Below are 14,086 nucleotides of genomic sequence, written 5' to 3'. Positions count from 1 at the left end.
AGCCAAGTAGGTGACTTTGCGTTGTATAACTTCTTCTATATTATCGTCCTTTTCTCTGAGTGAGTGGTAAACAACACAAGTAATAATTATTCATTTACATCAAGTGATTGCTCTTTACAGTTCATAATAACATGTTGGTGGCTTTGGAGATGGCGAAACAAAATTGTTTATGGAAGAGCTGAAGACAATCTAGTCCTTCACCGCTCTTTTTTATTTCACCAATTGGAGATCTATCAGCGAGTTTTTGATAAATTCTCAGTATTAATATCCCGTCCGAGAGCTGGTAGTAGGAAGGTCCTCATTAGATGGCTACCCCTCCACATGGTTGGTTTCTATTTAATATTAATAGTGACTCTAAGGCACCCCATTAATTTGAGAAATAACAGATATTTTTTTTTGTGTGCTAATATTATACCAAACCTTGGTGGCTCACTGGTAGAAACTATCATCCACCATCAAAGCAACCTGGGACCAAGCCCCCACGGGCAAGAGTTGTTTAAAAAAGTTATGAATATACGATAATTAAATAAATTTCTAAGTGAGAAGCATATAGTGTATTTGGTAAGATGGTAATACTTTCTTGTTTTCTTTTTCTTTTTTTTTCCCTAAAATTTCGACCATTTTTCATTAATTACTTTCTTGAATTTTTTTCCCTAGTTTAAAATGATTCTTTCATTTATTAATATGATTGTCTAAGCAATTTTTTTTATTTAGGGAAAGCTTTCAAGTGAGATCTTTACAAACGTGAGTATCTTTCGTTTTTGTTTGTAAAATAATGTCCCATAAGTTATTGTAATACCGTCTAACCATAAACATATTGACATTCATATTATTTGTTAAATGTCGGGGCGACCCTGATCGAGTAATTATATTTTGGCGTTTTTCTATGTTATAAATTTTATTAAACGCCCCCATTTCATAAATCTTAGATTTGCCACTGCTCTAAGGGCAATTCAGGTCCAATAGGCAGTAGTTGTTGGATTTCGAGACGGGCAAATTCATTTCGGCCTTTTACTTCTCTTGGGGTCACTCTACGTCGATGAGGCGAACTTAGGTTCTATCTGCTGGTTTGGAAAGAGCTTAGTATCTCTTTATTGATAAACTTGTTATATATGGACAATGCCACTTGTATTAGTTCAGGATAAACAATTTATCATCAATTTAAGGTCACTAGTCAAACGATGTAAGGATCTTATGAAGGACGAGGGATGGTCGACCAAGCTAAAGCATATTTACAAGGATGTTAATAAGGCTAGCATCGGACTCACTAATCGAGGGGTTGACTCAAGCACACAACTTAATGTTTTGGATTATCCATTTATGGAGCTTCGCTCTATTCTTCGTGAATATGTACTTAGGACAGTTATTCCCCATGTAAAAGTTAACTAATTTTTCTACTATCGGCGTTCGCCTCTCCTTGTAAAAAATAAATGTACATTGGGTAAACCTCCAAATATGCTTAATAAGTTAGTGTAGTTTTGTATTTGCACTTAATAAAGTGGATTTTGCGTTAGTGTGAACTAAAGATGATAATGGATAAGATCCTATAGGATCCAGATCCTTATGTCTTATAGTGGATCTAGATCCCGTCCATGTTCATAAGGTCTGAAATTCTCAAATCCATATCTAGATCCGCAGGATATGGACTGGATCTGGATCAATTCCGTATCCATTTTATGGTAAAAAAATCATATTTTAAATATTAAAATATTATTTTTTGGGTTATACTACAACTTACCATTCTATTTTTTTTTTTTTTATATTAGACTACAAATGTTAAAAATAAGGTTGTAAAGATATCGAAATAAAGTTTCATAAAATACAGTAGCGATAACAAAGAATTTTTGCAATTGAAAAATGTAGATGAGAAAGAAATCATAGCTTAGTATATGAAAAAAATTTAAGAAAAAAGTTTTACTATTTCTTTAACTCATTTTTTAAATTTCATTTTAAAATACAATAAAAATGGATTAGGGTAGGATCTGGATTTCGACCATATAGATCCATATCCGGATCCGTTTTTATGCATATACATCTGATCCATATCCATATCCACTAGATCCTGAATATTGAGATCCAGATCTGACCAGTTGGATCTAGATCTGGATCTGGACAAGATTCGAGATCCATTGCCATCCCTAGACTGTGAACCACTTGATAGTCGTTAAGAAACAAACATAATAATAGAATTGTTGCATCACATATATTTCACACCGATTATAACTTATTATTGTAAACATCAAGATAATCTGAATAAATCGACAAATACATTGACGAATGAAAATTCAATTTTAGCGACAACTTTCAACGTTTCTACGACTTTTATCTTTCACATTTGGTTTAAATGCCATCCGCATAGTTGATTATAAAGACTTTAAAATGCATGTTCTTTCTAACTTAATTTAAGCTCATTTTGATTTAACTTAATTCTAATTCATTTTTGTTCAACTTTTCATTCACTTCAACTCAGGTTCACTCAATCCCAGTTCAATTCAATTCAACTCAATTCCTTTAACCGAGAAAAACCGAGCTAAGATCTTTCACACATTAAACGAGCATTAGAGATACAGGATAACATAACATCCCTTAAAAAAATATCAATAATTGTCAATTTTTTTAATAAAAAAATAAAAAATCCACAAACGGTGATTGACTAAGAGTGTACACATACACTACCCTTTTCCATAGTAAACTGTTGTTGAATCAAAAATTTCTTCATCCTGTCAACGCTTGCTCACCTTATTCATATCATACTTGCCCTTTTGTAAAGCAATCTCTTTCTCTCTCTATATCTTTCTCCTTTTCCCCTTCTCTTTCAACAAGTCACGGCGCGCTTCTTATATACAATACAATTCCCCAACTACCAAATCTTTCCCTTGCCTTATTACACTTCTCTTTACCCTTTAATTTTTGCAAAATGTGATCACCATTTTATAGCTTTAACTTTAAAAATCCAATTTTTTCAAGGTAAAATGATTATGTATTGAATCTTGAGCACCATTTTTGTTAACCCTTTTGTGTTTCATGCTTGTTGTTTGGATCAGATTCATGGGTTTGCATCAAAGTTCATATCTTTTTATGTTAATTGATGTTTTGTTGTGTTTGTAATCATGTTTGTGTTTGTGGGTTTTGATTGGATTTTGATAATATTTTAGAAGTTATGTTATTGATTGTGTAACTACTGTCAATTGATGAGCTTATAGAAATTTTAAGGAAATGAACTTGGGAGTTGGGATTTATGTGAATTTGTGGATCCAGAGAAGGGGTTTAATTTTTTCAGTTTATAGGCTGCAGTTTCATCTTGGATCAATCGGAAACAGTAGCTTTGTGGTGATAACACGAGGGTAAGACTGCGTACATCCAACCCCCTTACCCTGCAATTTGCAGGGAGCTATTGATGCATTTGGGTAATGTTGTTGTATATGTTACTAGGGTTTTGAGTCTGATGAATGAATAGTGATTTTCTTAAGTTAATCAGGCTTATTTATGATTTATGGAATTTTCTTAATCCATGTGTTGTATTGCACAAGGGCTAGTTGTAAATTTTGTAGCTCATGATGAGATGAAATGATGAATGTATGAGTGCAAAGATGTACAAGAAATCACATGACTCGTTTCATGTTATATACCACATTTCGCAAATGAATTAATGATTTGGTTGTAAGTGGACAACGGTCTCACACGGAACTAATTAGCACGGATGTAATCAATGTTATATTAGCGATTATCGGCTGGATGCTTAAGACTCTGAATTGGATCATGGAGGTTTTGATTTGCACGTGGTATATTAGTATTTTATCTTCTGCAGAATGAGTGCTAGATAGTTGCTAGTAGTTGTGTGAAGTTTTGTAAGGCCAAATGCAAAACTTTTCTAGAGGGCTCTGCATTCATACTTTTGTCGATGCGACTCTGCTGTGTTGGAAGTTTCCGAGTTGTTAAAGTGTTTAAACGGGGTTTTGCTGCTTTCATCCATGTCTGTTGTAGGTGATTCATATACCTAGGTGTCCATTCCTATTACAATCGTGGGAAGGGTGGTTGAGACATCAGATAGATAGATGATAAAAGAAATACAAAATCTTGGTCATGGAGCTTGAGTTGTTAGATTTTAAGTGCCACTGAAAGATATGTGTCACTTAGTTAGTTCTTACTCTGGTCAACGCATGTTTGTATAGCTGATTGGAACAGAAAGAAGCTATAACTAGCATTGGATTTTTAATGAGCTGTAGCAATGTGTTTAGTTGTCATTGACATTCTTGTCTAATTGTTGAAGGTGTAACTTAGTTATGGCCCTTGCTATAATATACGGAGTTAGTTGACATCTACATGGTGTTTACTTACAAAGTACATCTTGTTACAATATCTGCAGTGTGATCTCATGGTGTTTACTTACAAAGTACTAAAATCATATACTCGTCTCTGTTGTGAAACCCTGTCTAATTACCAAACTGTTTTTAGGTATAGTCAAATCAGGTCAAATACTGTCTGGAATAAGTGGAGTAGGAGAATGAGCAATTAGGCGATCCTCATAAGTCAGATGTAGAAGTTCTTTGCGTCTATATGGTTATTCAGTTGAGCGTCCGTATATGTTTGGAAGTGCGCTGTCGTTTTTCCAGTATAATTGCTAATGTACTGAAGCTAATTTTTCAATACAAAAAATTCTGGCTGTTTCAGGTCGAAACTGGTTGAAGGATGGACTGCGATTGCATTGATACACAATGGCAAGATGAACTTCTAGTAAAATATCAGTATATATCAGATTTCTTTATTGCCCTAGCATATTTCTCCATCCCTTTGGAGCTAATTTATTTTGTAAAGAAGTCGGCATTCTTCCCATACAGATGGGTGCTTATGCAATTTGGCGCTTTCATTGTTTTATGTGGCGCCACTCATCTTATAAACCTGTGGACATTCTCGATGCACACAAAAACAGTTGCTATAGTAATGACCATTGCAAAAATGTCCACGGCTGCTGTATCATGCGTGACAGCTTTAATGCTTGTTCACATTATCCCGGACTTGTTAAGTGTTAAAACAAGGGAAATGTTTCTAAGGCACAGAGCAGAGGAGCTTGACAAAGAGATGGGTCTTATCCTTACACAAGAAGAAACTGGAAGGCATGTTAGAATGCTCACTCACGAGATTAGAAGCACACTTGACAGACACACCATACTGAAAACGACTCTAGTTGAGTTGGGTCGCACACTCAACTTGGAAGAATGTGCATTATGGATGCCATCACAAACTGGGATGACAATGCGACTCTCTCATACTCTGAATCACTCGATGGTTGTTGGATCAACTGTTTCAATGAATCTTTCTGTTATTGCTGAGATCTTCAATAACTCTAGTGTAGTGAGAATACCATTTACGTGTCCTTTGGTTAGGACTAGGCCTGTTGCCGGAAGATATGGAGCTCCTGATGTTGTTGCTGTCCGGGTCCCCCTTCTGCATCATTCAAATTTTCAAATCAATGATTGGCCGGATATTTCAGCGAAAAACTATGCAGTGATGGTTCTGATTTCTCCTTCCGACGGTGTCAGGAAATTTCGTGATCATGAATTGGAGCTAGTAGAAGTTGTTGCAGACCAGGTTGATATTCTCTCTTGTTCAATCGATGCAAAACCTTTATAGTGAGTTTGTATACAGAAATCTAGTTGTTAGACATGTAATTCCCTGCCTTAATATTTCTCTACGTCTAGTACTTCATTCGTTGAGTGTTTTCTGTTCTTTCTATGGACTTTTGTGTGAATTAGACTTCGAGCAGTTTTAGTTAACTCCACGTTTTTATAAATCTGGGGCTACTATTATAAATGGGGTGTCCGTTTGTGTCCATGGCAGAATCTCTGCTATTCTATGAAAAAATATTTTAGTTTTTTGCCCGAAATGTTGAAATGTCATACCCATGTCTGTGTGTTTGAGTGTCATATAAGGGTAATTTCATGAAGAGTCAGTCAGTCAGAGTAACATAGGTTGTCCAGGGTCTGTGGGAAGGCCCGGAAGGTTTGCGTGTATATGGTCTTACGATAAAGCTTTGGGAAAGAATATGAATGCGACTTTTTGCAGATATATTGTAAAACAAACTAATAAACAAGATGCAGTTTAGCACATTGAGTTCTCTCTCATCTATTTTAACCTTCTGTTTTGTACGGATGTGGGTAATAACAACCTTCTTACAACCCGTTGCCATTAAGTTGGATGATGGGCAATGGCTACCTTTTCCGGGGTTTTGTATAAGTTCAAAGCAACCAAAAGTTAGTTAGTGAAATGCAGAGGTTACTTTTTAAATTGGTACCTATAAAAGAATCACTTTGTCTAGGCCTCTTAATGCTTAAGGGAATAGTTGCATAATCTTTATCTGGTCTACATTCATCATTGAACTATGATTTCTTATTCTCCATCCTTTCCATCTTGTTTAGGCCATCCATAATTCCATATTTCTGTTCTTCTCCCCACCCCCATACTGCTTACACATATACTCATACATTTTTTTTTTTAATTTTAAAATTCTTGTGGAAGCATTGATAGAAGATACTCTTCAGTTTTCAGAGATATCATTTGAGTATTGGCTCTTTTTACTAATTGATTTTGATGTACTTGTGTTGCTGTAAACGATTAAGATGATTTCGCTCATCTAGTCTTTATATTGGACTTGTAGATCTTCTACATTGATCTTGTTAAGACAATAAAAAAATAGACTTCATCTCTGTCGAATCTTTTTCCGCAGGTAGCTGTCGCCCTTTCTCATGCTGCTATTCTGGAAGAATCTATGAGGGCTCGGGATCAGCTTATGGAACAAAATGTTGCTTTGGACTTGGCTCGTCGCGAGGCTGAGATGGCAATTCGTGCTCGTAATGACTTTTTGGCAGTCATGAACCATGAGATGAGGACACCTATGCATGCTATTATTGCTTTGTCGTCTATTCTTTTGGGAACTGAGTTAACACCTGAGCAAAGAGTGATGCTAGAGATTATACTCAAGAGTAGCAACCTGTTGTCAACATTGATCAACGACGTGCTTGATCTTTCTAGACTTGAAGATGGTAGCTTGGAGTTAGTTTCTATTGCGTTCAATCTTCACGGGGTTTTCAGAGAGGTATATTTGTAGCTTCTATTGTCCTCGTCTCTCTAGGGGAATACTACGGCAAAGAACATTACCCCAATTTTCTTGAGGCTCCCACAAACGTTACCCATGTGTTAACAAAACGGAGAGTTTATATTGAGATGACCCATAATGAAATTGTTAAGAATTCTACCTCACAATAAACAGAAGCGCAACCATTGCATCAAATGGCTGGGACTACTCAGAGTATAACGAGTCTTTGGCTTCAAATAGTGTTCATCTTGTAATCTTGTACTCCGTACTAAATTAATCTTTATCGTCTTTTTTTTTTCGACACTAACAAAGTTATTCTAATAATTGCAGGTACTTCACTTGATAAAGCCAATCGCATCCGTGAAGAAGTTATCCTTGACATTAGTTTTAGCTCCAGAGGTGCCTGTCTGTGCCATCGGTGACGAAAAACGTTTGATGCAGACGATTCTGAACGTTGTTGGAAATGCTGTAAAATTTACAAAGGAGGGATATGTTTCAATTAGCGCATCCATTGCAAGACCAGAATCTTTGACCGATTGGAGATCTTCTGAAGTTCACCCAGTCTTGAGTGATGGCCACTTCTACTTAAAAGTGCAGGTTATTGAGCTCTACTCATAACTTTAGTCATCTTTTAGTTGCATAGTTTACTTCTCTACAATCATGTCTCGTACTTGCCAATGTACTGGTTTCTACATTTATCGAGTCTGCGCCGTGACATCTGTTTGAAGGTTATTGGGTGTGTAGTTGAGGCGGTATCACACATTTTTTGAGCAACGATCAAGAGACAGCTCTACGACTGATTCTGAGATCACGACTGAAACCTATTTTTGATAGTTGATACCATGTCTTATTCAATACAATGGAAGGTGTACCTATGATTTCTTTTGTCACTAATTATCGTTAACCCCATCAACTTTACGTATGCAGGTGAAAGATTCAGGCTGTGGTGTTAATCCACAGGATATTCCTATGATTTTCAACAAATTCACTCAGTTTACACAAAACAACACTGGCATCGGACTCGGACTGGCTATTTGTAAAAGGTAATGTTACCTTAGATTCAATGCTTTTTGTTCCAACTTATGATCACCGACTCATCGTTAGCTTTATACAATAACAATTACCCCACTAGTGGTCTTAGACTTAAAAGGCTTAGGCGAGTGAAGGACGGTTGTATGTGGGCGACCTTATTTCCTTGTTAAAAATATAGAGATTGTTTCCAGATGACCCATTTTGGATCAGTTGATCACTTGATTGTACTTAACATAAACGAAGCACAAGAGCTTGGCTGCCTTGATGAGTCATTTGATTTTTTGTATTAAAATACACTCAAAATAACAAATCTTAGCTTCAATTGGAAATCGAAATTTATCATTGATTCTTTATGTAACCAAACTCGTTTTTCGGTTTTCTTGACCATGTTATCCGAACAAAACAGATATGTGCATCTCATGGGTGGCCAAATTTGGATAGAAAGCGAAGGCCATGGAAAGGGAAGTATAGCGACATTTATGGTCAAACTGGGTTCATGCAAAAGCTCAAGTGGCTCATTAACTCAACAGGTTGCAGTGAGAGGGCATGTAAGGCAAGCAAGCACCGAGTTTATTAGCAACAACCCATTCTTCCGGACCGATGATTCCATCACTTCATCATATCAGTGTTATGAAAGAAACTTCTGAAGTATTATGTGACACGACAATTCTAGGGCGGAAATAGGTAAGTAAGCAAGCAAGATTCATTGCAACTGTAAGAGAGCTCTAACTAGTATTAGGGAAAAAGACCCCATTAATCCATATTTGAGGCGTCTTATATATCGTATGAATCCCGACTTTTGTATATGTCGATATTTTCAAGTTTGAGACTCCTTAAAGAATAACGACATTGCATCTAAAAGTCCCATTCCTTCAATGAAATGTGGAGTGATGGCTTTTGCGTCACTAATTGTCTCTAATTTTACCGTCTTAATTGGAACGACTTGCACTCGTAATGCTTTCAAATTTCCGAATGAATCAAATGCCATTAAGTTAATAACTTTGTATGACGTTTCATCCGCTGCATGTCTACACTTATCACCGATAGAAACAATTTCAAGTAGACGGAACTACAAGATGACCCGATATGAGATGATATAAACGATTTGAAAATAACTAATTTAAAATTACATTCAATATCTAAGTTTGCCTACATAATAAAATGTATAAAATCATTAATATTCCCTCCATGGCGCAAATAGTTCCGTCTTAGATCCACTTCAACCATTGACCAAAAACTGAGGTATTTGTTTGGAACTACAGTGATGTCGAAATTGTAATAAGTTAGTTATATTTGGAAATTCTCCGAGTTATGAGCTCAGCACTGATGTTTTCTGTAGATCTCAGGGATAAGGAGGTGTGAGCCAATAGAAAAGTCGTACCACCGATGATTTTTCTATTTTAGGAAAGTATTCTTGAGACGAGGAAAAGCTCCAAGTGTTGCGGTCTCCCGCGACAAATTTGTGCCCTGCTAAAGAGTACGAGTATATCCTGTCACGGAAGACCGATAAACTAATCTAATTATTAGTCCAAACTATCGAACTTAGCCATCGACGTGTAAGTCAATACATGGATGGCAGGTTGTTAGGGTTAAGAAAAAATTTGACCATCCAGGTTAAACTTCAACCGATGTACGGCCTTCCCAATTTAAAATAATGTGCAAAAGGCTAAAAGTGTCGAAGCTCGCCTTGACGATTAAAAGAAAAAAGTATTTGAATTGCATACTCAAAGCAAGAGTAATACAAGATGGGAACAAGTATTTGACAGTAATACATATAAAGCTCTGTTTCAAAACCACAACATAAAAGGTTCGACATAAACGTACTTTGTTGCTGCAAAAATGTAATACTCGTACTATGTTTCAAGTAACAAGCTCTCTAAACCACCTAAAGCTTCCTAGCCAAGTCTCACGCGCTTCCCTTCTTTGCTTTTTTGGTGGCCCTGTAATTGATAACGGTGAACCACGAATCAGATATCAAAAATAAAGACTAAGAAAAAATTTATGAGACTAAAGTTGAGGTAAGACTGCAGTATGTTCTGCTAAAGTTTCACATGAAGGAATCGCACAAAAACCAGTTTTATTTGGTTTGGAGTTTTGAAACATCCGGTTTTAAGTCTAGCTTTGAGACCGTAGTACCATGAGGGGACTAAATCTTGAAACCTCTAGTTAACCTAAATCAGACCCAAAACCTTCAAACTAGAAACTTCACTGCCGTACGTGTTTAATGAGTTGTCAAAATAAACTTACTGTGCAGGTGCAACGGCTGCTGCTGCTGCTGGTACTGGTTCAGCGCCAGGTCCCTGCTCAAAATGGCAACCGAATATAATTGAGTACATACATCCGAGCAACTAAACAACTAATAACAGGGAGAATTAACTAGACTAGGAAAAATCCATTATATCTCGGATGTATACCTGTGCAAAACGCTCCTCTCGGCGAGCCAACTTCCTCTCCCTACTGGCTTTGTTCTTAGCACGTTTGGCCTCAAACTGGTCAGACAAAGTCTTGTCTCTTGCCTTTTCAGCCTTAGTTTTGTGAATGCTTTCCATCAATACTCTCTTGTTCTTGAACACATTACCCTTCACCTTCATGTACATCTCATGGTACATATGCTTGTCAATTTTCTTTGACTCTCGGTACTTGCGGAGCAACCTCCTAAGAACTCTCATCCTCCTCATCCACAATACCTTAGTTGGAAGCCTTGCCTCTCTTGTACCCTTACGCTTACCTACATTGTACCAAAAAAAAAATTTTCTTAGTAGGATAAAATCATAAAAGTTATAACTAGCACGGAGTAGATAACACCAACCCTACTTAGACATTTCGACACAGGGTCAGGCGACATGATGTCACGTGCCTCGCACTATGTTTAACACGCACAAATATAGTCAAACAAGAGACGCTGATTTTGTAAAATATCAAATATGTAAACTACCCTTGTTTCAGTGTTCTAGAGAACTTCATAAGTCCAGACATAATTTTGCTCATCATCACTACAAGATGTCGTAAACCAAATCTCCCATCAACAAACTATTATCAATTAATACAAAGATTAAAAAGTTAATTATCTCAGAGAAATCCAATTAAGGAAATACACAGACATTCGACATGGCATCAATTCCGACCGCCCGTCTGTTAATATCTCATCATTGATAGCATTTCCAAACAGAACTTATTTAAACCCCCAACAAATCTTATAATAAAATTTTCAATAAATAACGTAAACAATAAATTAGATGGGCATCAGATAATAGGCGGAGATTGTGGTCTACATGAAAAAAGATTCAGTGTAGGATAAGTATTGCATTATTTCGCTGCCAATAAACCCATACTCTCTCATTCTCGACAATCCAAAACATGCCTTAAGAGAAAATGTAAACTATTGCCTCAAGAGTCAAGGAGACAAAAATGGAAAGCCTAGGGCATTGGCTACTTGGCTTATTGGCTATGACATGGGAAGTATGAGTTTACAAAAGAGAACAGTAAAATAGCCCAAAAGGGAGTTTATGCATTCAAAATTACCATATCCAGAGTGACGACCCTTTCTCTTGGCTTCCTTCATGCGGCGAGCACGAGACCTGGAGTGAATCTTGGTGGGCTTTCTGATGATGAAACCATCCTTGACTAGCTTCCTAATGTTTTGGCCTACACAAAATAATCCACTATATATCACAATCACATTCATAACAAGCAACACAGCCACATAGTAAGAAATAGGGTTTTGAAACCCCTTGGCTTTAAAGAAAATGACATTTTACGTCGTCAAATTTGCCTAATATGAAACTTTAGAGCTTACCACCCTTAATAGAAGGGAGAAATGTCTATGAAACTTAAAACAAATCAACGCTCCTAACGTACCAGATTACACCATTGCTGGTAACACACTAAGCTTACAAAACATACAATCTATGTTACTCCGACACTTCAATTAACTGCCGTGTCGCGTATCCGACACCTACTTGTCCGATACCGACACGACAATTCGACACTTTACTTTAGACCAAAAAAATTGAAAAATCCGGACAAAATAGCCGTATCCAACACTCAACACGTGTCACGTGTGACACGGGGTGTTGGAGAGTCAGGTTAACACAGCATACAATCAATACCATCACCAACATAAAAACATCTCACATTCAGAATGAACAAATGACATTGCGTAATTACATCTTTATAGCAGACGAATAAAATAAACTTGTACCAGATGAATTAGATGTAATACTAATTACTAAGAAGCAAAAACAAACAGTTACTTCAAGACTAATCATCTGGCTAACATTTACCACTTCCAATCCACACCAAAATTTCGCATTGTTCGAAATTCCCCTCACATATTTTGGGACTACAGGTTACATGATCCAGCTATCAATATCACACACGAACACTCGGACTTCAAATGACCATATAACAACTAATCCATCCGCCTTAATCATTTGTTTAACATTTATAATCTTTCCAATGGTAATTTTAATTCAATTAAATGTACCAAATGATCGGGACGGAGGGAGTAATATTCTAAAGTCCAACCATACAAGCGAGTAGTATAACTATAACACCAAATTACTCAATTGAATCAAAATATTCGATCAAACAACATAAATCACGAGCCCAAACACCAATCTAAACTACAAAGTATCACAAATCACCTAAAAATTAATACCCAACAATCTAAACATAATTTAGAACACCTCATAGATTCATACCCAATTTCTAAAACCAATAAAAAAACATAAAAAGATGCAAACTTTATCATCAGATACAATAATCAATCAATACCCACAAAATAAAACATCAGATTTTGTACCAAAAACAGGAAATCTAAATAAAAAAGTGTAAGAAAAAGAGAGAGGGACGAACGAGAATTAGCCATGGAGATTTCATTAGATTCATTGGGATCAAGCCAAACTTTGCCACGACCACACTTGAGGATGTCTGCTGCGAGACGCTTTTGAACCTTCAACGACACCATTTTTGACGGTGGATTGATTTCTCTCGAGATGCAACAAGATAAGAAATAAGAAATGGGGGAAGTTTTAGGTTTTATAGCCCCGCTTTGTACCCAATTAGGGTTTTGGGACTGTTGGGTTCAAGGGTTTTGGGACTATAATTGGGTTTTCTTTTTTCGGTTGATCTTCGTTTACAGCAACTCTCTTATAGGACCATTCTATAGCATAAGACTGACCCAATAAAAGAATAGCCCACACTTAATAGTTAATTATATTTGCATTTTAATTTTATTTTCATAACTCGATATATTAGGATGAACTCGGACATATTTAAATGTGCAACTTATCAAAATATAATATTAGCTTATTAAAATAAAATGTTTTTATACAAATATATTAGTTATTTTAGTTGGACTTTTGTAAATGAGCTAGTCTTATTTATAAAATGGTCCTATAGAATAATTTGTGAACCGTTTAACCTAAGATTCACATCTCTTTTCATTTCCGTCTTTAATTGGGTATTTCCATCTTTATTTAATTGGGTATGAGATTTGTTTAAATTAAGACGGTTAAAAATGGCGTTTCTTACCGTGTTCATTTATTACGAGCTGGCTTGTGGGATGTGCATAAATAAAATTGTTTCGTTTGACGATCATTTGAATTTTGGTTGGTTAAAATTCGGCTTAAGTTTGTTTAAAGACACCTTGAACTTAATCGAGCTCGTGATGAGGGTTGATTCGGTTATACCTCGAGCATTAACAAATACCACAACCCATTGAGCCAAATCACGAAATGTATGTATTGTCGTATTGATATGAACTTGTAAGGAAATGTTGAATAGAACTAAGTTGGCCATGTATTCAACCCGAATAACCTATTTACTAATTCCGTTAATGTAACATATAATGATTAGTTTTTTTGTTTTTTTTGTTTGGGGTCGTACTTTTTCACATACGAACTTTACTCTTTCACATATAACTTTTACGATTTGACCCTTATTATTTTTTCTCATCTC

General features: G+C 36.1%; 2 protein-coding genes and 1 non-coding gene across 3 annotated transcripts; 1 reads left to right on the top strand and 2 right to left on the bottom strand.

The window, feature by feature from the left end:
- Window positions 1-2,697: 2,697 nt before the first annotated feature.
- LOC141591822 (putative ethylene response sensor 1) lies at window positions 2,698-9,030 on the top strand. The gene is made up of 6 exons (XM_074412303.1): window positions 2,698-2,967; window positions 4,672-5,589; window positions 6,725-7,093; window positions 7,424-7,690; window positions 8,021-8,136; window positions 8,532-9,030. Exons 2-6 carry the CDS (start codon window positions 4,690-4,692, stop codon window positions 8,770-8,772), a joined length of 1,893 nt encoding a protein of 630 aa, XP_074268404.1. The 5' UTR covers window positions 2,698-2,967; window positions 4,672-4,689; the 3' UTR covers window positions 8,773-9,030.
- Window positions 9,031-9,812: 782 nt separating this feature from the next.
- LOC141591821 (large ribosomal subunit protein eL19x-like) lies at window positions 9,813-13,135 on the bottom strand. The gene is made up of 5 exons (XM_074412302.1): window positions 12,983-13,135; window positions 11,648-11,770; window positions 10,540-10,853; window positions 10,373-10,425; window positions 9,813-10,065 (listed from the first exon to the last, which is right to left on the bottom strand). The coding sequence occupies exons 1-5, from the start codon at window positions 13,092-13,094 to the stop codon at window positions 10,032-10,034; spliced, it is 636 nt and encodes a 211-aa protein (XP_074268403.1). The 5' UTR covers window positions 13,095-13,135; the 3' UTR covers window positions 9,813-10,031.
- Window positions 11,362-11,447, bottom strand: LOC141593408 (small nucleolar RNA R16). Its single transcript, XR_012521492.1, has one exon. It is a non-coding gene; the product is annotated as a small nucleolar RNA R16 (small nucleolar RNA).
- Window positions 13,136-14,086: the final 951 nt, after the last annotated feature.

Source organism: Silene latifolia, chromosome 7, assembly GCF_048544455.1.
Source record: "Silene latifolia isolate original U9 population chromosome 7, ASM4854445v1, whole genome shotgun sequence".
Lineage (NCBI taxonomy): Eukaryota > Viridiplantae > Streptophyta > Magnoliopsida > Caryophyllales > Caryophyllaceae > Silene > Silene latifolia.
Note: the sequence above shows the minus strand (reverse complement) of the source record. Positions and strands in the feature narration are given on the sequence as shown.

Coding starts and splice junctions, on each gene's coding strand:
- LOC141591822 (XM_074412303.1), top strand. CDS start 4,690: ATGGACTGCGATTGCATTGATACACAATGGCAAGATGAACTTCTAGTA. Junction 5,590..6,724: donor TAGAAGTTGTTGCAGACCAG/GTTGATATTCTC, acceptor CTTTTTCCGCAG/GTAGCTGTCGCCCTTTCTCA. Junction 7,094..7,423: donor TTCACGGGGTTTTCAGAGAG/GTATATTTGTAG, acceptor TAATAATTGCAG/GTACTTCACTTGATAAAGCC.
- LOC141591821 (XM_074412302.1), bottom strand. CDS start 13,094: ATGGTGTCGTTGAAGGTTCAAAAGCGTCTCGCAGCAGACATCCTCAAG. Junction 10,426..10,539: donor GAGAGGAGCGTTTTGCACAG/GTATACATCCGA, acceptor CATTTTGAGCAG/GGACCTGGCGCTGAACCAGT. Junction 10,066..10,372: donor GCAGCCGTTGCACCTGCACA/GTAAGTTTATTT, acceptor TATCAATTACAG/GGCCACCAAAAAAGCAAAGA.